Source organism: Alexandromys fortis, unplaced genomic scaffold (genome assembly GCF_014885135.2).
Source record: "Alexandromys fortis isolate MF-2015 unplaced genomic scaffold, M_Fortis_MF-2015_v1.1 scaffold_0, whole genome shotgun sequence".
NCBI classification, from domain to species: Eukaryota; Metazoa; Chordata; class Mammalia; order Rodentia; family Cricetidae; genus Alexandromys; species Alexandromys fortis.
In genome coordinates this window covers 43,222,411-43,246,314 of record NW_026067949.1, presented here as the reverse complement: position 1 = coordinate 43,246,314, position 23,904 = coordinate 43,222,411, and the positions used below count along the sequence as shown (strand labels likewise).

At 43.4% G+C, this 23,904-nt stretch overlaps 1 protein-coding gene and 1 pseudogene across 1 annotated transcript in view; both read right to left on the bottom strand.

Annotated features, from left to right (window-relative positions):
• Positions 1–10,046, bottom strand: part of Parm1 (prostate androgen-regulated mucin-like protein 1) — a 97,469-nt gene extending 87,423 nt beyond the window's left edge. Inside the window, exon 1 of the mRNA XM_050150139.1 lies at positions 9,724–10,046. Coding sequence (XP_050006096.1) covers positions 9,724–9,766 — 43 coding nt within the window. The 5' untranslated portion in view covers positions 9,767–10,046. The remainder of the gene's footprint in view (positions 1–9,723) is intronic.
• A 12,004-nt stretch (positions 10,047–22,050) lies between these two features.
• Positions 22,051–23,166, bottom strand: LOC126506398 (plasminogen activator inhibitor 1 RNA-binding protein-like; annotated as a pseudogene).
• Between the last annotated feature and the right edge of the window lie 738 nt (positions 23,167–23,904).

Below are 23,904 nucleotides of genomic sequence, written 5' to 3'. Positions count from 1 at the left end.
CTATTTCTCTTATTTGATATCTAAGTTGACAACTTTCATTTTGAGAAACTTAGGATGTGTTTTTTTTTTAAAGTGTAGATCCCATAGTAACAAATGCTGAAGAGATTTTAGGTTTTAGAAGAGAATTATAACATTATGCCATAAGTATTGATCTGATAGCTCAGAGCCCCTTAAAAATGATCCAAGAAGGTGGTCCTAACAATGCCTTAGATAACAGTTGAATTTTAGGAAATACATTATTATGTCAAGTTATTTTTTTTTTTTCCTAGAACCTTTGCTCATTACATCAGCGCTGCCGGGTAAGCCTTTCTGAGGTAACTTGCTTCTCTAGGATTTCAATTTTGAGTTTGGTCAAAATGACTTTCAAGTCAATATGCTGAGAATGCAACAGCTATCTAGCAGTGACTGTAGCCCCATGAACTACTGCAAGAGATGGGCTTGAAATACGCACATCATGGGATTGGAAACTTCAGAGGAGTGAGGGGCACAGACTCACTGTGTCCTTCCAACCCCGTTTAAAACAGGTGTACACTTATCCTTATCCTATAGCTTTCTTTCCTCATATGGTGACAGCTACAGACGGTAGCCATGTTTGCCCAGGAGCGTAGCCACTCCTGAAAGTACTCACTGATACTGCTTAGGATCAATCCTGAGTACAGTGTGGCTTCACTGACCAGCTCTGGTCTCAGAACCACAGCATTCTACTGCATCTACAGTCATGCTTGAGTATGAGAGTTGGGGTCCCCAACCTCTTCTTGCTATGTGCTCTTTTTCCTTCCAGTAAGATATTAGGCTCTGCTTCTCGCAACATTGCTCTGGTGGGGGCAGGGAGTCACCTCTATTGCAATGTCTCAACACCACACGCCCCTTGCAGGCCCTGCAGCGCAAGCTCAGGGTCACCTGAGATTGTCCTCTTTGTTCACAGTCAAGGCTGCCGAACGTGGATGGCAGCAAGTTTGCCTTTCTCGAGAACGGACAAACAGAACTCATGAAATAAATGTCTAATGTTTTAAATAAAGCATCATCTTTCCCTCACTTATAATTTGCTTCTCTAAGTTTATATCATCAAGATCAGCATGTTCTTATTTTAAAGATCATGTTCTTCTCGGCAGCTACCTCATAAACAACCATTCCTACTTTGAATAAGAAGGATAGTACCAGATTTAGGGGAGGGAAGTTTATGATAAAGAAGAGGCCTGTGCCATGCTGGGTAAAATTAACACCAACCATGTCAGAGGATATATCTACCTACAGGATAAATTACAGGTACCCTCCCATCCTTCCACCATTCTAGGATACAAGCTTGATTTTAGCTGGAACTTCAGCATCATCTCTACCCATTGCTTGGATTAAAACATAGCACATATTTCAGACTCATTAAGAAAGCTGTAACACATAATCTAAGATCAAGAAAAACCCCCGTTACCTCCTTGAGCCTATTGGCGACTGACTTATACTTTTAACACTCAGGGTCTGAATTTACTTAACTTTTTTCAGGCTTTACTGGGAAATTGCCAGTTGTATTTCCTCTAGACTCAAACCACATTTCATCACCAAGCTATTTTTAGTTATTGAGAAAACTCCCAAAATGGTTCAAATTGTGGCTCTCTATCATATCTGTACCCGTCCTCGCTGAGCTCAAAGGTGACATTTTCTTAATTGGCCACAGAGTTAAGAAGCTCCAGCTATTCTAAAATGATAACCATAGCAGGGGGAAACTCTATAGTTTAGAAGGACTTCAGAATTCCACAGGCGTATAGCTATAATATAGCTGCTCTTAAAGCTTAGATGGGGTTTTTATTCATTTGTTTGTTTCCTGTAAAGCGAGGACCAAAGGCCTGACTACTGCTTTTATAAAACACGGTGTATAAGCACTACACTAGACACAAGCACCTGATGGTCAGCAAGTTTGCAATGTCTCATTTTTAGATGACCTATGGAAAATTTTCAACTAAGTATTGTGTTAACCCCGCAAATACATTTTGAGCACCTACTGTGTGCCCCAAAGTATCCTTTCACTGAGGACTGCCCAAACAGACAGGAGAGAAAAAGGCCCCTGTGGGAAATTGTGGTTTTGTGAGAGGTAGGGGTGAGGGGTGGAGGGACACAGACTTGGCAGGGAGACTGTACTGTAACTTTAACACGTTGGTCAGGGTAAAGTTTACTGAGAACGTGACAGTTGGACACATGTGCCACATCTTGGCTCTGTAATGTCCCTCATTGGTTCACCTGTTCAAGGTTTAGTCCCCAGTTCCTTGCCGGTGAGTGTTGGTTGGAACCTGTCAGAGGTGGCCTAGTGAGAGCTTTTGGACCACTGGAGGAATGTCCTCCAAGGGACTGTGGGATTGATTTCTTCCTCTCATTCTCCTATGCTCAGTCAGAGGGCAGACAGGATTCTGCCACCCTGTTCGACCATGAAGTACCGTCCCAATACAGGCCCAAAGTAGTCAGCCAATTGTTTGGAAATTAAAACCTGCCAAATGGAGACAAAAGGAATCAAGGTCTCTCTCTCTTCTGATCATCCTAAGTATTTGGGACAGTTTTGGAAAGGTGGCCAACAATGGCAGTTTAGAGATGGCTGGACAATGCCCATTGTGAGCCCTTGAAAAAAGTTGGCTCCCAAGAGAGGAGCCAACCACAGCACGCTGTAAGAAATGAAGGGTGGCTGGGGCAAAGTGAGCAAGTGGTGACACCCAAGTCAAGAGCAAACGGACCCCATGGGCAAATCTCGACTGTCTCTTTAAGGATTTGACCTTCAAGTGGATGCAATGGGGTTACGACTTAGCACAGAGCAGTGACACCCTGATACATTTCCAATAGATCCAATGACAGTTCCCTGTACAAAGCGGATCTCAGGAGGAAAAGTTCGGGGACTGACATCCGGGAGGCCATTACTGTTTTCCAGGTAAATGATGGCAGTGGCTCTGTTCAGGGCCAGAGCAATGAAAGTGCTAGATTGGGCTTGGACTCGGCATGAAATTGAAAGGAAAATAAAACACATTGTCTTGATGGGCTGAGTGAAGGACATTGAGAGAAGAAGGCCTTAGTGGTTCTAAGTCTACATTACCAACTCCTTTCCTTAAACATCTGATAATCTTGCATTCCTTCAACTACGTACCTTTTGCTGTGCCCAAGTCATCTAGGGAACTTCTGGAGAGCACTTCCCACCTTCTAACCCTGCTTCCACATGTAATTTCACATTACATTCCCCCCTCCACGCATTTCCTAGAATATAAATGATGGTCATCCGTTCTTCTAAGTTCATCTTTTGTCCCTACTCAGATATATTTGATCAGTGCTTCAAAGAAGAAGAATTTGGGGACTTTCCTCTAAACATCACCTTCATCAATGCTGTAATTTTTAAGTCAAAACAACCTGAATTCCTTCTTATTTGGCATGTTCTGTTGCTGCCTCTCATGGTTACATCAACACAAGAACAGCCATGACAGACATGCATCCCCTCACCAAAACCTTGCCTCCTTACCAGGCCAAGAAAGAGGTTCTCAGGTTCCCAGACTTTGTAATGTTTCTCTGACAAGCAAGAGGAACAGAGGTCCCTTCACACTCTTTATCTCAGCCCCTTCTCTCTGTTACAGACCCGTGTCTCTGCACATGGGTACCAAGAATCTGAAACTAAGTCCTCGCACTTGCACGGCCAAGATTCATCTCCCTGGTCCCCCAGTCACCAAAATTTGTGTGTTAAAAATCGTAACTCCCGAAGAGATGATATTAGGAGGCAGAGGATCTGGGAGGTGATTAGATCATGATGGTGAAGTCATCGTGAGTGGAGTAGTGGCCATGAAAGAGTTCCCAGGGAGCTGCCTTGAGTCATCTACCGTGCAGCTACACAAAAAGAAGGCTCCATTTATCAAAGAGGAAGTCCACGTTCACGATGCAGAACCCAGTAGCACTTTAATCGTGGACTTAACAACCTCTAGAATTTCTGAGAAATAGATACTTGTTGTTCATAAGTCCCCCAATTATACCCAAACGAGTGGATTAAGATCTCAGGCACCGTCAGTAGTTTTCCATCAAGGACGCACGGATGGGTAATTAAATGCACTGATGGGGTTATGCTTTGGGACGATACAAAGTGGGAAAGGCTACCACCAAGATGAAGGATAACACATTTTATTAATTATATATTAGGAAATACAACACGATCTAACCAATGGTAGCCCCAAATTTACAACCCCAGGCAGGAAAAAAAAAACATTCTCTTCCACCTAATTCCTTTCATGTTCAACACCCATATTGAACATTGTGTCTTTATTTTCTTGCTTACAGAAAAGAAAAAAAAAAAAAAAACCAGAATTTGGAATGTAAGTAGAGGTTTTATTCCATTACTTAGCATTCATATCAAATAGACATGTTTTCTAAATATCACACCTAGTAATTTTCCACAATTTCCCCTTACTTAACAGTTAGCTAGTCACAGACTCTTTTCCCTGAGAATGAAGAGTGAAAATTTCTTCCAAAGTTAAATAGCGTATAAGACTTTTTTAATATCTGCCTTATAATTCTGCCTGATGTGTTGCTTCAGGGTCTGTATAGCTACAGCTTTTTAAGTGATACTAATAAATCCATCCAGCAGGAATTATATAAAAGTTATATAATTAATATTTGTAAGATGTCTTAAGATCTTGGCACGAAAAAGGGTGCTGAAATGCAAAGCTTTTCTATAACATTCCCTTTAAATCACTGCCAGCTATATTCCAGACAGCTTCTAAATCCAGCTCTCGGCAAAAAAACATTGCCACTCTTAGAAATATACTATTTCTTTTTTAAAAGGGAGGGTCAGAAGGGCTCGTTAAAATGGGTTAAAGAAGCCATAGAAAAGCCACCTGTTGGTCAGAAACCCAAAACCACGCACAGTTGATAGTTATGGAAACGGAATCAAAATATCTCACTGGAGAGCAAACTGGCCCCGAGTCCTAATCTATGCAGGTCCTAACCAAGAGAGCTGCCATTAAATTTCCATGTTTTCCCCACAAACAGACTCTTACTGCAGTGGTGTTGAACAGCTAAGGCCCTAGGAAACAAGGTTCAAACTGAAGGTCGTCCTACAGCAGGCGCATTGCATAGGTGCTCTGAAGACGAATGGCCAAAGTAGAGTTGCCAGATAAAATACAGTGCTCCCCGGTGAAAAACTGAATTTTAATGTTACACGGGATATATTTAGAATCACTATTGACTTGAAATTCAAATGTGACTAGATAGCCCGAGTTTTTATCTGCTCAATGTGGCAACGTGGGGCACAGAAAAACTAAGATAGTACACTTTCCGTTAACAGTCTCCCTAGACCTAGTGAAAGCATCCACGGACGGAACCCTACGCTTCTCGACCTCATTTGATGGTTCTCATTACTTACAAAAATGGCAGCATTTTCGAGGTTGGTAAGCAGTGTTAGGAACACATAACTGATGGGCTGTGCTTGTGTGAAGGATTATGACAAATATTTAAAGATGCAAGTGCTAGAGATGTCACATCAGTTCCTGTCATTTAAGCAACTGAAGATGTCATAAACTGCCTACATCAGGAGTCTGGCTTTCTAGTCCGGCTTGCACATTAACCCGGCGATAACCTATTGACCGCACATATCCCACGAGAAAGCAACCATAGGGCAAAGCAGACACAGCCCACCCACTTCTTAGAGCTGGCATTGTCTTCTACAGGAAACATTAACTTTCCACTTGCTATCTCACGAGAAAGGCAAATCCTTGTCTCCTAAACACCGATTGAGAAAAGGAATTCTTAAAAGGAGGTGGATAGTTCTAACTGCTCTCATAAGGAACCTACATTTGCCATGGGTCTCACGCAGGTGATAAACATGTTTTTAAATGCCACTCCCTGTGTTTTTTTTTTTTTTTGTGGGTCCTAGGCTTTCCCCATCCCCAAGTGAAAATTATTGCTTTAGAAAGTTGTCTTAGCATGAATACTTGACCAGTAATTTCCTTCATAAAAACACTAGTAGAGTTAGCACAGGCCCAGGGGCGAAGGTTCAGTTAGCGATCTGGCCATTATCAAGGACTCTGGGTTCTGGAGAAAGTCACTCAGAATCATCAGATAAAATGACCCATTTACTCCAAATCATCCCCAAATGTGTTGCTCTGGGGATTTGACCTTTCAGATCTAGCTGACTTGGGTTTTCTTAATACACACATTTGCAAAAGTCCTTAGTGAGGACTTTATTTTTTCTTTAATTATAACTAAACCTTTTCTTTTTTTTTTTTCCTGATCATGGTGCTACGTCTGAACTAACACATCCTTAACCTTTTGAAGTAGGCATTTAGTGGCTGAGTTGACTGTCTTCCTACTTTGCAGTGTGAGTTTGCTGGGACAGTCAGCCTTGCCATGTTAGTGGCAGTCTGGAGTACAAGTGACAACACTGATCTCACCTCTGCATTTGGGGACCTGTGTGTTCATTGCTGGGTATAACCAGCTTTATTAAGGTTAAGAGCACAAAGGCTAACATTATCGAGCATTGTCTATGTCCCCAGCACTGTATTCTTGTAGGTATGCTCAGTCAAAGTCAATTAACATTTTCTCCAACCATATGAGGGGCTCCCCTCCCTTAATTTTAAATATAAGAAAATGCAGGGTGGTTAAGGTGCTTGTCCTGAACTAGGGTGGGTACTGTAAATAACCAGGCTGCAGAATCTACTTGTTCCACATAGACGCTTTGCCTCAATGAATGCATCAGAGGACATTACAAAGAGCTTGCAATTTTCAGGTCTCTTCATTCAAAGGAATATGGCATGTCTTTTACTGTGACCACAGATTTCAGGAGAAAGGAATGCAGGCAACTCTCCCTGATTTCCTCCAGGACACCTTCCCGGAGAAAGGGGGCGGTTTTGCAGTATATTTGTGACACGGCTACAGAACTAACACACATGAGAACTTGTATAGGCAAAGAGCAGTGGCCGATGTTAGTCATGCAGAGAAGAGAGAGCTGATGGATGGAGAACACGCATGTGTGCATGCACGCGCATGTGCGCATGCACACATACACATGCACATGTGCACACACACAGATCCCTTGCTGGTGAGCAGACTGACATTCTAGCTCTCTTCACCTTGCTTAGCAGAGGACCAATGAGTGCCCCTGGGTGCCTGGGAACAGGGTGCACTGTGCACCGTCTTCCAGATCTGGGCTGGGGTAGACAGGGAACACCTAGCGCAAGAGAAGCTGGGTCACTGGCTTCTCATATATGTGGACTACTCCTACATAATGAATTTCTTTTGTCTTCTTAAGTGTTTAAAAAGGCCATTTGTGTGCTTCTACATACCTTGTATAGCTCACTGAGGGACACTTCAGGGGACAAATATTGAGCTGTCTCCTGTCAAAGTACATGTATTTCAAGTGCCCATAATATATACTGGATGAAACACATTTATCAAGAGGATTTGTTGAGTTAAAAATTTAAGCCCAGTTGGGCAGTGTCTCTAGTTCAATAGGTATCACTTTAAGGTTTGTTCAAGTTTTTCTGAAACCTCTAACGCTGGAGAGAAAATAGAACAGGAAAACGAAAAGCTACCCTTTGGTGAGTAGCTTGCCAGGGAAACTCAGTCCAAGTTGCCCAGCACGGGTGCCTGCTATTATCCAGAACCTTCTAGAAAAATATATCAATCTGAAACTGCTTTACTTTGGAATGCGGAGACTCTCATGAGGTATTTATGATAATTTTGGCATTATTTTCCAGTCTATTTATGGTAGGCAGTTTTATTAACAAACTGTCCATGGAAAGATTCATTGAGATTCACAAACTCCAGAGAAAGCTGCCCTCCGCGTCCTAGCTCCCTGTATGGGGTAGCAACATGAAGACCAAGTAAGGGAAAGAGGCAATATGTCTTCCTAAGCCTCCAGAGCCCATGACCTGATGGCCCAGATCCCAGTGGAAGAAGCCTGAGGGCATAGAACTGGGGCTGCTCAGCCAGTCTCTGAAACACCAGCCACCTGGCTCTGGGGGAGGGGAGGAGCAATGAGCAATATTTTTGTCTCAGCAGAGCACAGTTGAACAGGAAGACTAGAGAAATCAATCAACCAACCAATCATCAATCACCAATCAATCAGTAAACCATCTTATTTGAGCTCCTTATTAAGATTAATTCATTTTTGTTTTTTGTTTGTTTGTTTTGGTCTTTTCCAACCGCCATGTTCAACAGTATTAAGCACGCAAATAAATAATAAATAAATGGATAAAGGTGAAAAGTCAATTTAGCAAAGAAAATCAGCCCACAGCAGGTTTCTTAAAAGCTTCTTAAACGGGTTCCCTTTCGGGTCCTCAAATTCTCCTTGGAGGACTAGGGAACTACTTTTGGACGCAATCCAGCCGGGGAGGCTATTCCATTTCAGGTTGAAGCGCTCCTCTCCCAAGAGGACCGCCACGGAAGCCGCCCGACCGTTCCGGAAAGATCTGCAGGCAGGTCTCTAGCCCATGCAGATGAACGGCTCTCCCAGACGTTAGTACGGAGAGAAAACAGCGTGCTAATGGCTCAAGCTAGGGGAACTTTCCCTTAAAACTACGTTATCCGCTGAGAGCCGCGGGGGAAGCTTCCAGATTCTTCTCAAGGAGTTGTGACTTCTTTGGGGCAGGGGCGGGGAGGCACATTTACAGGAACCCAAGCAGTTCAAGAAGGAAAACGCTTGAACGAAAGCTTGAATCTTGAATTGGCTTGTATGTGGTTTTGGATCAGTTCTTAAACAGACCAGACTGTCCTCTTGGGTTACTCTCCCTCCGTCCACCCCACCCCCAACCCCCTCACCTTGTCCCTTATCCATAGTTCTTTATTGGGCTATACTTTCTTTTTTCTGGATAAAAACCTAGGTATCAACCCCAGACAAAGGTGCCTGATTTTTCTGGCTTGGGTTGTCTACCCAAGGTCGTGGCTGGCTAGTAGTCCCTAGACCATCCGGCAGCAGGGGGGAGGGAGCACACATAGAGGCAGCGTAGAGCCAGAGAGTGACATTTGGGGGTGGGCGCACAGGCAGAAGGAGGTGTGTACCTTACTTTTATCCAAGTTACTAATTTCATTCAGGGAACACATTTTTGGAAGGCTCCTTGGCCACAGTAGACCTGCAGTTCTCCAGCAGAAATCGCAAGCTTGACCCCAGCCTGGGCCTCTGCCCCTGAGACAGTGCCGCATCATCCCTAAGCCTAAGTAAAAAGCAACGCGGGAGTTCCAGACCTCTAAGTCCTAGAGCGCCAGGCCAGTTGAGCGCACAGGATGATGAAGCCCTCTTCGCAGCGGCTTTATCCGACCCCTGCTCTGGCTCTGTATTCCAGGCAGGACAAGACGCGGAAAGAAGTGATGTCTGGGACTGTGGCAGGTGCGCTCTGAGACTCCAGCAAAGAGGAGAAGCCGCCGCAGAGAACAATCGTCTCCTTGCGGGGTTCGGGATTCTAACGCACCAGTTAGCCGGCCACCTGTTTCACAAAGCTTGAATTTGGGGGGGAGGGGGAGGACACGGGCTGCCGCAGCAAGGACCCAGTCTTTTCTCCCCTCCAGGCCCGCCAAAATCGTACATCGCAAACCTGTGTGTGCATACCTGCAGACCCACCACCCTCCAGTGGCCCGGTGTCGCTCCCCCCCCCCCCCCCCCCCCCCCCCCCCCCCCCCCCCCCCCCCCCCCCCCCCCCCCCCCCCCCCCCCCCCCCCCCCCGTCCCCCGGCTCTGGTGCCGGCCTCCCCGCCTGGCTCTTCGGCGGAGCGAGCCAAGTACCTGCGGTGAAGATGCAGAGAGCGATGAGCGCCTTGCAGACCATGTTACTCCGGTGCTCGGTACCGAGCTGGACGCTGCTAGGGAAGAGTTTCCTGGGGTTGGCCAAGTGCGTCCGGGCACAGGCAGCTCCTCTACGGCCTGGTGGGCTGCGGGAGGAGAGGGTGGTGCTAACCTCCCGGAGCGACCAGTCCAGGCAGCTACTGTGGCAGCTTTGGTGTCTGGCGGTGCTAGGCGAAAAGGAGGTGGCGCACGGAGTCAGCTGTGTACCCTGCGGCGCCAGGCGCACTTCTGCTCCATCCCAGCTGCCCGAGCCCAGAGCCCGCCTGCAACATCGCCAAACCCCTCCCAACCGGCCCTCCTGCGAGGACAGGGGCCACCCACTGGCCTTCCCCCTTCCCAGGAGTCCTGGCCCAGGGCGGCCTCTGCTGGACAGTGGGCGCAAACCCGAGCTTTCAGTGGATTCAGCAGCAGCTCAGAGAGCCTTACACTGTTCTAGAAGCCCAGGCAAAGCACAGTGCTAATGAATGGGTCCCTGCCCTCAGGAATCCAACTCAGTTTCCCCTTATGAAAACACATTACCTTTAGAGAGGTGATCAAAAAGTTATTTCAGAGAATCGATACACTTCTTCCCAAGTATGGGACGAAGACCTTCTCCTTTATTTCTCTGTGTACATTAAACCCTCACCAGTCCTAAACGCCTGCTGCATTTCTTGGTGTCTGGGCTACTTTATTCAGCTTCAAACCAGAAGAAATGCCACTCTCTGGGGACATGATCGCCAGATAACTGAACCACGTGTCTGACTAGTTACCGCTCTGAAATTTCTTCTACTAACCCAGAGGCATAAAAGTTATTATTTCACAGGTAAGAAATTGTAGGCATGAGAAATTAAGGAACATGCTATGTTTATATAGCTTGTAAGGATGGTTTGTACAGCAGGCGCATCATCACAATATAATAACATACTGTTGAGTAATAATAATAATAATAATAATTGACATTTCCTGAAAAATGGAAAAGGGCCAGGCAATGCACAATGTACATTCATACAACCCAAGTTCAGTCACTCACTTACTATGGCAATCATCCCAGGTGGGTACATTGCATCCTTGATTGTTTGGGGTAGAAAATAAGTTTGTTTCCCCAGGCCTCACAGTTAGTCAAGGGTAACCAGATACCTCCCTGGGCTCATTCTCTATACCTGAATGCCTCTCCAAAGATCAGGGCTTCTCCAAAGAGGGGTCAAAACTGACCTTTCACCTAGTTCTCCTGTTAGGATTCAGGCATTATGCTGACCTGCCCTGTCTCCTGCAGGATGTACCCAGGCATTACTCTAGCCATCCCAGGGTCCTAATTTGAACACAGGGGCGAAGGTCTCTTTAAGCGACAAGCTCCGCCCACTCCTGGTTGCTCTTTCCCACTGTTCCTCCTCTTTTCTGCCTCTTCTCCTCTCTCTCTCTCTCTCTCTCTCTCTCTCTCTCTCTCTCTCTCTCTCTCTCTCTCCTCTCCCCCCCCCCCCCCCTCCCATTCCCTTAATTTCAAATAAACGCCACACTCAAGCTCTGTCTGCAGGGAGTATTTGGCACCCACTGCGGTCCTCAGCTGCCATGGGACACCTCAAGGTCCCAGTGGTACCCTTTACAACACCCCCCCCTGCCCCCCCCCCCCCACCTAGTTCTAATACCTGTTACAAGGCACATCCTCTTCTGTTTGGTGCAGTCTGAGTCTGGTGCCCCCTAGTGACCAGCTAGAACCGAGATTTGTAAGAGTAAAGGAACCATCATGAGGACTTGAGCTTGGTGCTCTCTGTGGAACTGACGTCCTCTCATTGGCTGTGTCATTTTCCTCACATCAAGGGCTCCTTTCTTTCTCCGTCAGGGTTCATGACTTTAACTGTGGCCTCGCCTCTCCACCACCGCTTGAAGATCTTGGACTTCCACAAAAATTACACGGGGCCCATAATTGTCCTGTCTTCACAAATGCACAGATTCCTGTTGGGATATGAAGCAAAAATACAGCAAGCAAGGACCGAATCCTCTTTCCTGCCTCCTTGGCTTCCCCAAACTCACAAATTCAACGTCTTAAACATTTCTCTGAAGCTTTTCAGCGTCTACCTGACTCGTATGATTGCAAAGCGTTTTGACATCTGGGCTTTGATTGTCATGGAGTCTGCAGCCAGACACAGATGGAGCCTGACAGGGGCGTTCTTTAAGGCACTGTCTGGTGTTGTGTCCCACATTGGAGAGCCATCTGTCAGGGTCCAGCCTCGATGGGTTCATACGTTCCAGAGTAGGGCATGTGGATTAAAAATGTTAGGTGGAATAAACAGAGATAGATATATGGTGACACAGGCTAGTACTGGGAGGGCAGCTCAGGGAATACTGAATCTGCCCTTCTTTATTTCTTCTGACCTTTAAATACCCCAAGCCAAAGAAGGGGAAGAAGGCAAAAGACTTTTTTTTTTTTTTTTTTATCCTGAGACAAGGAACAAATGAAGTGATTACCATCTTAATTCCCTAAGCACCAAGTAGCCACACCCTAGGTCAAGATATCTTTGTTAGTAGTCACACCTTAAGTTAAATCTCCTGTTGATAACCTTGAAGGAGCAAGAATAGGCTTAAACTCCTGACCTGTAGTCAGGATAGAACGTGTACACTTCTGTGGGCCATTTAAATATCCAAAACACCAAACAGCTACACGCTAGGTCAGAATATCTTGTTTGTAGCCACTACCCAAGTCAGACTTCACGCCTATAACCTTGAAAGAGAAAGTGTGGCCTTAGTTCTCTGACCTTCAGTCAGGGTGGAGCAGATTCTGCAGACCCCCACAGACTGGTGCCTTTCCCTTTATAGGGGCTGACTTAAGTAAGGTTGCATAGCATAGATGTCTGTTTATCTTTCTGAAAAGACTCAAACTGTCCCTGAACATTGGTTTCTGCAGGTTACAGAGCATCTCCAGCATTTCAGAGTGGACCAGTGCCTTTTTAGTTCATTTATTGTTTATTCTCTGACAGTTTCATACATCCAAGTAGTGGATTTTAGTCCTTCTCTTGGCCTCTTTCCCTGTCTCAACCCCTCTCTTTCTCCTCCTGTAGCCCTTCTTGCAGTGAAAACACCCGTCTCACACACACATACAGTACACAATGGCAGAACCATAGGAGATTCTGTTCTAATACCAAGCCAAAATTCATTAACGATACCTTTAGTGAAACTACACAGAAACTTAAGCAGCAATTCCAAAAAGAAAACAAACATATGAATATAATACAAGCAAAAGATACACAATTTGCTGCTTGCGTACTGAGGAACTAACAGTAGGAAAACATTAAAAGTCTTTGTTTTCTGTAATTAAACCATTATGCTTCTGTAAGAGGAGAAAAGTCTGTGTGTAAAGTAAGAAAATTAAAATTCTTGACATAAAATAATCTTGAGTACAAGCTGAGGTGTTTCAGGCAGTGTGAAACGGCATTCAATGGTATGACGGTATTCCCAGGGTTAAATTACATGCTATGTGTTTTGACCCAAGTTTGCAGCAAAGCCTCTAGATGCAACACAATCAACATCCATTAGAAACACTTGGGTGATGGAGGAAGGTCATTGGCTAATAAAGAAACTGCCTTGGCCCGTTTGATAGGCCAGCCTTTAGGTGGGTGGAGTAAACAGAACAGAATGCTAGGAAGAAGGGAAGTGAGCTCAGAAGGCATGCCTGCTCCTCTCCAGGGCAGACGTGATGAAGCTTCGACCCAGGATGGACGTAGGCTAGAATCTTCCTGGTAAGTGCACCTCGTGGTGCTACACACATTAGTAGAAATGGGCCAAGCAGTGTTTATATGAATACAGTTTGTGTGTCATTATTTTGGGGGCATAAACTAGCCAGGCGGCTGGGAGCTGGGTGGCAGGAACGCAGCCTGCAGCTCCTTCAACACTTGGGTTTGAATTAATTACCTCTCTGAACAATTTTATAACTCTATATTCAGTTACATAACTATATGTGGTTACTCCTGGCTGTGAGCTAAAGCAAGTCAATGGTCATGTCCAAATTCAAGAAAGCTAGGAAGCTTAATCTTCTCATGTGACCAGAGAGAGAGGAGAAAGTCTACTGGGGAAGAGTTATGAAATGTTTATTGATTCTTCCACCAGCAGGTTTCTACAAAGAATGATTAATCAAAAAAAAAAACATAATCATAAAAGTTTTTTAAGTGTTACAAATAAATATCTAATATCATTTATTGACATCTGTTATTAAGAAAATTTCTAAGTTGTGTGTGTGTGTGTACATGCATTTGTTTGCACTTTATGAGGTAAGTACCAGAATATACCGCACCAAAATATACTCTTTCGGCATAATAATTACTTTGAGAAATAGGGAGAATAGGTTGGAAGTAACTCTTACAGAGGGGAACTTAGAAAGAAAACAGCTGTTTGTAAGGACGCCTCTATGTCAGGACTAAGAGAAATATGGATGACTAAATTACTAGACACATTGATCCGTGGGCAGAGCAGTGGGCTAAGTCTGTTCAGCTCGGAGCTGCCTTCTCTACCCTGGCAGCGGCAGCCACTCTCTGATTCCTCCTTCCCAATAAATCGCTTGAATGAGTTCTGGGGGAAAGACTTCCTTTCTCAGGAGTGGAATGGGGCAGAAAGTAACAACTTTCACCCTTTCACCAGAGCAAGAGCAAATATGTAGGGGGTAGGGGGTGGGCAGCACCCCTTAGCAGAGAGGAACCCAGAAGTAACAACTTTTTCAGGTGTAGAATTACTACATCTCTTTGGGGCAACTTCCTTAACAGAGTGGAGCAGAGCTGAGCTGAGCTGTAATGGCTCTCTGGGAGAGCTGCAGGATTGCTATATGCCTACAGGGAAACCACCGCACATCAGAATAGAGCTATAGTTCAGTCTGGCTTCTGACAGCCAAAACACCTTTCCTTTCTGAGCTGTAATACTTACAGATATAGCCTGGCTCCTGACAGCCAGGATAAGTTTCCCTTCCAACCTATAGGAATAGCCTGGCTCCTGACAGCCAGGACACCTTTCTCTTCAGAGTTATAGGTATAGGCTGGTTTCTAATGGCCAGGATACCTTTCCCTCCAGAGCTGTAACACTTATACACACTCTTAAACTTGTTTTTTTTTCTCATATTAATCTGCCTTTCATTACAGAGGGTCCAAGCTAAGATATTCTATATAAGAAAGTCAAAACTAAATTTTCTCTTCTGTGATACTACTATTCTAGACTTGAAAGTAAAGTAATTAAGATACTTGGAGTTGAAGGAAACTGAAGGATGCTAAGTTATCTAACAACAGGGAACACACTCTCATCAGTGGGTCAGAGGTGAAACTTGCATGTGGCTGTTTATGCTTTTCTGTCTTCAGAGATTCCTTTTGGTTCTTTTATAATGTTCCAGTGGGATAAAACCTGAGGAAAAAAATGCCTTTTACCGACTTCGTTCCATTTTGATCATTGCTAAAATAGATTTCTAGTGTTACTGACTTTCAACATTTTACAAAAACATTACCCTTGACTGGTTTAACTTTTCGCATCCTTGGATGTATTGTACTTCATGGATGATATTAGGTGAGATATGCCAGACTCACAGAAATATTATCTCTAGACCTTTAGCCTCATGGTTGAGGAAAGAGCGAATAATTTGGACAATAGAACTGTGTGAGATTGTGTAATGGTGGGTAGAGGTGTGGTCCATGCCTCCTCTCTACCACTACCAAACAAGGATTTTACTCTCTTGGCACCTGTGTTAGTGTTCTAAGGCTGCTATAATATACTAATCATTGAATGTCCTAAAAAAGCAGAATGTTTTCCCCATTCTTTCCTCTGTCCCTCCCTCCCTCTCTTCCTTCCTCCATCTCTCCTTTCCATTCTTCCCAACGTTGTAAGGTAATTCCACCAGAGAACACATGGACACTCTTAAAGCCAAATAGAAAGTCCACATTGCTGCCTAGCAACTGCATGGGGAACTTGCCCAAATCATGCAGCCCTAAGCCTCACCATTCTTTGCCTTATAGACACAAAACCACATCAGGCTGATACACACAAAATCACATCAGTTAGCAACAACAGCTAGGGAGAGACAAAACTACAGAGGCCAAAAAAGCAAGGTTAGTCCAGTTAGGGACTTACAGATCCTGGAAACATGGACTAGGTCTTTGATCGACTAGGTCTTTGTTCTCATTTTGGTGCTGGGGCTTAAGTGCTGGGTTCTAAGGTCAGAATGGAGCCCTAACATGGTGTCAGCTGTGCTATGGTATTGGAGCCTATTCCAAAGTACTAAAGACTGACTGTGGGCCCTCAGGTATTCTAGGCAACTGCTCTTTCACTGAACTACGTCCACAGCTGTCTTTTTCCTCTCTATTTTAAGACAGGGCTTTGCTGAATTGTTTAGGCTGAGTTTATTAAACTTGCTCTGTTGCCCATGGAGGCCTTGAACTTGTTATCCTCCTGCTTCAGCCTCCCAAATATCTGGGATTTCAGACCTCCACCACCAGGTCCGGAGGAATTTTATTTTTTAAAGTTATAGATGTTGACTGCTAGACCAAAGTGCTGGAGAGTTTATTTATGATCATTTGTTTTTTCTCCCCTTAGTTTGACAACACCTGTCCTCTGGATATAGTCTCAAATGACCTTTTATCTGTGGTGCATATTCATGTACTTTATTACTTTATAAGGGCGCCAGTCCTATTGGATTGCAGAGCCGCTATTATGACCTAATTTATCTGTAGTTACCTCCTTAAAAATTCTGTCTTCAAATATCTGGAGTTGATGTGGGTTTCCCCTCTGTATGTTGTGAATACAATTGGTTAATAAAGAAACTGTCTTGAGTCTGTGATAGGGTAGAACTTAGTTAGGCAGGGAAAACTAAACTGAACGCTGGGAGAAAGAAGGGCGGGGTGGAGAGAAGCCATGTAGCCTCACCAGAGACAGATACCAGAACATTAGCCCGCAAGCCACAGCCACATGGCGATACACAGATTAATGGAGATGGGTTAAATTAAGATAGAAGTGTTAGCCAATAAGAAGCTAGAGCTAATGGGCCAATCAGTGTTTTAAATAATACAGTTTCTGTGTGATTATTTTGGGGCTGAGTAGCCTGAAACAAACAAGCAGCCTCCTTACAACACAGAGTGACAGTGGCAGTCAGAGCTCCAACATCTGGGTCTGAAATGGGTATGGAGTTCCACTGCCATGGGGACCAGCCTCTAGGAGTGCATGAAGGGGAACCATGGAGTTGGTGCACTAAAAATTTTTAAATGAAGGACTAAGGGAAAACACACACACTCCACACACTCTCTTTCTTAATTTCTTTTTTCTGCATTCTGTCTTTTTCTGACTTTATTTTCCCCAACAAAATCTTTCAGACAATGTAAAAATTACAACGTCGTTACATTCTGGTTTTTGAGTGACTATAATGAATACAGATAAAAAAAAAACCATGTTTTTCATTTTCCTTACATGATTAAGACAAAGTCATCCCAAGAACCCACATACATTTATATCTAAGTAACTTGTTATAGCTATATAACAGAGTGTGGGCAAGCAGGGTATTTTTCTCAGTCAGTTCTTTTGCTGGTAGGCTGCATATTGCGATTACAAAGGAAGAATCAATCACTTTATTACTTAGCTTGAAAGGTAATTTTATGAGGTATCTTAGAGTAATCACAAACCTAAACTTTTACACATGAAAAACAATCAATCAGCTCTTCTTTAAATTTTTAGGGCATATACCTGCTCATCAATAAGTAGGTATCAGGAGACTGAAGGCAGAAATGGGTATGAGGAATTAATCATCATATTGATCACCAAACAATCCTTGCAAAAAAGGTACAGCAGCTGACAATAATTGGGCTGCTTTGATATTGTTCCCTGCCTTTAATGAATCTACCACTCATCCATGTGTCCTTGTGAACTTTAGGGTGTTTTCCAAGGGTTTTCACCTCAAAGCCATGTGACAAAAGTAAGTTTAGATCTTAGTCTAAACTTTAGTTATTTTCAAAGCTTCGTTTCAGCTATGATGCACTCCAAAACCTGTGAACACATCTCCAACACTAAGATTAGAATTTAAGCTAGCTGGGTTACTGAGACTCGATTGTTTTTCTTAGTCATTAACCTAAGCCCCAGTTTATATGACTCCTCAGTAGAAACTCATGTATCTAGCTGTGTGACCACATCTTTGCTTCTATTTTTTAATCCTCTGCAGTCTCTGCTTTATCAGAGGAAGGGGCAACATTTTATCTGACCTTTTTTCACTAACCTCTATCATTTATTCACTAACCTCTATCGTAATTCCTGACTATATTTATTAAAAACCCTCAATCATCAAAATCCTATTTAAACTAACACCAACATAGTGTAAATCATTGCTTCAGTTAAACAATACAACTTAGGACGAAATGATCTTCATAATAATCCACAGATAAAAATGCCCAGTAGAGCGGGATATTTCCAAGAGAAGATCATACTGCATTACAGAGAGCGAGGATCTCCCCTTGCCCATCCACACTGTACCGGGTACCAGATAAAAATGGCAGTGGCAAACATGCAAAGACACTTGCCATCTGCTGCTCCTCTGACATGGCCACCTACAGTGGAGCACTCACTTGGTCCATAAATCCCATTTCTGGCTCCCAAAATTTATCTTCTCACACATAATAAAGTGATATTTCATTGGTATTTTCATAAATAAAGCTTCCCTAAAGTTCAGAGAGTAAAACAGCCACACTGATCAGCCTTACAGACCAGGTAGCAATGACACACATGTTTAATCCCAGTAACCACACTGGTTTGCCATAGAAACCAGGAAGTAGTGGTGCACACCTTTAATCCCAGGCCTAGAGAGGAATATAAGATGGGAGGAGACAGCTTACAGACACAGTCTCATCCTAGATTCCTGGAGGCGGGATCGCCAGTTTGTACTATGGTAGAGGTAAGAGCCAGTGGCTGGCTGTTATGCTTTTCTGACCTTCAGGTTGAACACCAATTTCCATCTCTGTGTTTGTAATAATCGTGTTGCAACATACAACATACACTTATCCCACCCTGAAAAGGTCCAAGAATCTTAAGCTATTGCAGCACCAGCTCCACATCTCAATTCTCAACTCTCATCTAAAATGGGTCATTCTGAGGACCCAAGATATGAATCATTCTGAGTCCAAGTCCTCTCTCATTGAGAAACCAACAGTTCTCAAAGCACAGGATAGGGAAACCTTGAGACTTCCTCTAAACTCATCCCAAGGACAGAACGGATAATACACATGAAAAGCTTGCTGTAATCTAAGGACCAATACACGTCTACAGAAGAAACTTTGGCATGCATACGAAAACATTTGGGGAGTTTCTGGGCAGTGAGAACACGCTGCTACCTACTGCCAAGGTTCTTGACACACAGCTGTGTGACTGGAGCTCAGGTGAACAGCTTGGAAGGCTCTCCTGCCTCTTGCAGCCCTTCCCCCACCCCTTCCAGCTATTGCAAGGCAGAACCACATCAGCCTCAAGACCTTGCTATATTTTATCTTTGCTTCCTTTACCCTGCACAAGCTGAATCGCAAACACATTTCCTTTGGGGCTACATCACACGTCCCTATAGCTTTGCTTTTCTCTTTTGAACTCTAATTCTTTGACATTTAATATTAACAAAATATATCAGAAGTGATTACACAAATTGTAGAAGTATAAGCCTGGAACTTAGCTGAGAAGTAAGTGCTTGAGCTGGACAATTATGAAAGGGCAGGACAAGGCACGTTTGTTTACCTGACTTAAACAGCAGGGTTTGAAAGCTGCATGAGAACAACAAACCATGTGTCAGTAATTTTTAATTAACGATTAAAACTCTTTCAATATCTCAAGAAGGAAGACGCTGACTTCTTGGAGGCTATGCGCACAATGGAACTACTTATTAAAACTAGTTAAAACTTAATTGAGTTAATAACCCTAGATTAGTGTGTGCTGTCCAATAAAAATAAAACACCGGCCTGGCCACATGCACAATTTAAATTTTTCGAGTGGCTTCATTTAATATTGTCTTGCCCTCCGTGCATCTCTTCCTTCCTCCCTCTCTTCCTCCCTCCCTCCCTCTCTCCCCCCTCTCTCTCTCTCTCTCTCTCTCTCTCTCTCTCTCTCTCTCTCTCTCTCTCTCTCTCCCCCTACACCACTGAGCTCCAGCTCCACCCCACATCACTTTTCTGAAAAGGAAAAGCAGCGACTAGAATTTATTGGAGAATATATGTTACCGAACCAAGATGTCCTAGTTATCATAACAACGGGTATCAAACATAAATATTCTGAGCTGGTTCACATTCTTTTCGCCCTTTGAATCCCATTGTAGATCTGACACTTCTGGACATGCAGGCCATTTTAATTGGTTATCTGCTTTTCAGTAAATATGAGGAGCGGGTGCCATCATGGGCAGCCCAGCCACAGAGCAACAGCTGAGGAGTGGTGTGAGTGAGAAGGAAGCATGCATGGCCAAAGGAAGGTCTCTGACCTTTCAACCCTCGGTTTTCCACTTGTAGACTGTACTTCGGATGGTTGCAGGCACACGGAGAGGGTCATGACTGAGCCTAGACAAAGAATTTCAGCAAACGCTGCTTGTGTAGGTTAAAGATGAAGATGATGATGGAAAAGTAGGATTGCTAGTAACATCCTGACAAACATCACAGTGTTTAGACAAATTAGGTTCATTACTACTCAAAGCCGCCGGCAGTGCCACTTGGCCATCTAAGTTGACATATGCACAGTTTAGAGTAGAATTTCTCAGGACCCTTTGCACTGATGAAACTTTTAAGAACTCTGAAGTGTTTATGTAAGAAAGGCATCTTCAGATCCCTTTAGGTAATTGAAGATTTTCTTCTTTCACATTGCAACTGTGTTCAGTGAAGCATGGATTCTTAAAAGTCAGCCCAGTGTGAAACCTGAAAGCACATTAATGTAATTTTCATATTAGGAAATATTAAAATCCATTAGACCGTTCTACACTTTGAATATGTTTTTCTTCTACAAAGGATTTTTTTAATAATATTGAACATTGGACACATGAAAAACATTGGTTCACTGAGTTTTACAGATTATCCAAAATTTTAAAGCATTTTACTATATGATATCAAAAATACCACACTTGACAAATATAAAGTATTTGTACAATTTTAGCCCTCATTATTAGAAAATAAGTTTTAAGGAACTATCAAGCTATTGGTAAAGATTACTTGTCTTTAGTTCCCTGAAATACTGAGTTTTCCTAGGGCTGCAAACACTGCCAACTGTTTTCTCTGATATGACAAGCTAAGTTCATGGGAAAGTGTCTCACAGATCCCAGGTCTAAATAATCAAAGTTCATAACTTTGATTTCCAAGTCAAACCAATGTATTTCATGAAAAATGCAACACCTATATCTTGGAAGACATAACACAATGTTGTTTCCCAAGTCACTATTGCATTTGGTGCAAGCATGTTTTACATCCATATTTCCCAAGAATATGTAATAAAATCACTGTACTTCTGAACCAAGGTTATTAACACATGAAACTTACTGTTTTTCCCTTTAAACTGGGACCACTCGGTGATTAGCAACCCTGTGGTTACTAGGATAGCTTCCTTTCTTTGCTTTCATTTGCTCTAAGGAAACAAAAAGAAAAGCCAATATAAAAATATTAAATTCCATCTTGGTATAAAAATTATTTTGATTTTACAATTCAGGGGTAATCGGTGTGCACGAGCCACAGCGTGCACATGAAGGTGAGAGGACAGCTCTCAGGACTTGGTTCTCTCCTGTCCCCTTATGGGATCCAGCGACAGCACTCAGAATATCAGGCCCTGTGCAGTCCCTTCTATCTGCTGAGCCATTTCTCTTAGACATGCTTCTTTTCATCTTGTTTTATCTTATTTTGTTTTGTATATTTTAACTACAAGTTGTATGTATCTTAGTAAATTCTACTTTAAGTTGGACAAACTAAATATTTTTTCAACTTTCAAAGTGTTCTTTTTTTTTAACTGGTACACACTGTTCACAACTATATTTCAAGTTTGGAAATGCATGCTTGCAAGTAGCAATATGAAAGTATTGATAAAGAACGCATAATCTCTAAAAATTATTGAAACATCGCTGCTACCAATACATTTCTAAATACAAAACTGACTAACATATTTGTTACTTCTGAGTAGCTAGAGAAGTTCGTTTTCAAAACAGATAAAATTCAGTCTTTAGGTGTGAATGGTATCAATGACAGCCTTTTTTTAAAAAATTCTTATTTGTTTGGGATCTTTAAGCATGCAAACACTTTAAACAGGAGGTTGGCAAAAGAGCCAGTGTAGTATTATGGTATCCAGTTAGGCCAGAGCTGGGAGTGCCTCCGGGTCATCTACATCAGGAGCTGAAGCACTTGACCTATCAGTCCTGCTATCACGGTTTGGACGTCCATCACGCCTGCATCCACAATGTCCTCCCCTGACACCACGTCCTGGGCGGCCTAGGTCTCCAAAATTGATCTCCAGTTGCGATGTTATGTCATTTGGTGGCTTCCGGAAATGATGGTTCATAACCGGATCTTCAGCGTGAGTCTTCCCTTTTTGATTTATGCAGAACAAATCCCTTTTTCCATTGACGCACCTTCATTTGGTTTTCAGATATTAAATTCTACTTTTGCTCGGTCTTTATTTGAATAGCTTTCCATCCATCCAAAGTCATCTCTTTTGGACCCCCTTCCTTAACCTCTTCAACTACATTCTCCTTATTTTCAGTCTGTCTCTTCCCTTCGGGTATTTCCTCAGTCACATTGTATTGCTCCAAATCAGTTCATTGATCTTTGAAAGTTCCCCAGTTGTGAGATCTGCTACCTCCACGTTTGTCCTCACGCTTCAAGCTAGCTCTATCCCTTCCCCTATGCCTATCAAATTCATGTTTGCCAGGAGAATCAAATCCATCGCCTTGGCTCATTCCACGTGCAAGGTCTTCTCAACCCCTTCCAAGACCACCTCGGCCTCGAATAGACTTTTCAATAATCAGCCTATGACCTGAAAATTCACCCCCTTCCCCCTTTCTGCAAAGCTTTTCAAATCTTCTTTCCTGAGGTGATCGCCTTTCTGGTTTCCTATCAATTATTTTCCCTTCACCCTGAAGTTGTTGATCATGTCTTCTTCCAACTGGCCTTATTCCTTCTTTCTTAAGCTCCAGCAGCGGCTGCGCCTCTTCCTTTTTGTTAGCCACGCCAACGATGCGGGGCAGCAGGTTCTTGCGGTCTTTCTGGGACTCTTTATGCGACTCTTTGCCTGCAGCCTTAGAGTTGGTCTGGGACACGCAGCCTGAGCCGCACTCTTGGCCCCGGGGCCTCCAAAGCCGCCCCTGCCGGCTTCTTTTTTCTTGTTCTCTGCTGCCTTCAGTACCTCGAAAGGGTCCGATTCGACCTCAGATAACTGGTCGAATAGTTTGGTGACCACGCAGGCGCAGAAAATTCATAGGGGCTGATTTTTCAATCTCTTAAAACATTCAGTATTTCATTCTCAAATAGCAATGTGCTGGGTAGCTTTATGTCACCTTGATAGAAGCTACCATCACCTGAGAGGAGAGAAACTCAATTAACAAAAAGGCTCCTTAAGATCTGACTCCATAAGGGCTCTGCCCAAGCCTGTAGAGCATTTTCTTAATTGGTGATTAATGGAGGAGGAACCAGCCAGCCCATAGTGGTTGGTACCACCCCTAGGCTGCTGGTCATGTGTTCTATAGGAAAGCAGGCTGAGCAAGTCATTGATGAGTAAGCCATAGCTTCCCTCCATGACCTCTGCATCAAGTCCTGCCTCCAGGTTCCTGTCCTGTTTGAGTCCCTGTCTTGACTTCTTTCGATAATGAATAGCAATATGGAAGGAAGGGTAAGTCCAATTAGTCTTTTCCTCCCTGGCTTGTTTTTGGTCATGGTGTTTCATCATAGCAAAAGGAATCCCAGCTAGTAAAATAAGAAATATTATCAAGAAATAACCACAGCATGGGTAATGCCATCGATTCATCAAGAGCCCAGGGAAAGTACTGACAATTAATTGCTTGTGTCTTAATTTCTCTATGTTATTTCTTTTCCCCCCTTTTCTGAATTTGTATGCAGCATAACAATCATCTTTTTTCTTTTTCATTATTATTTAATTGAAATTTTACATATCAATTCCAGTTCCCTCTCCCTCCACCTCCCCCCCCAT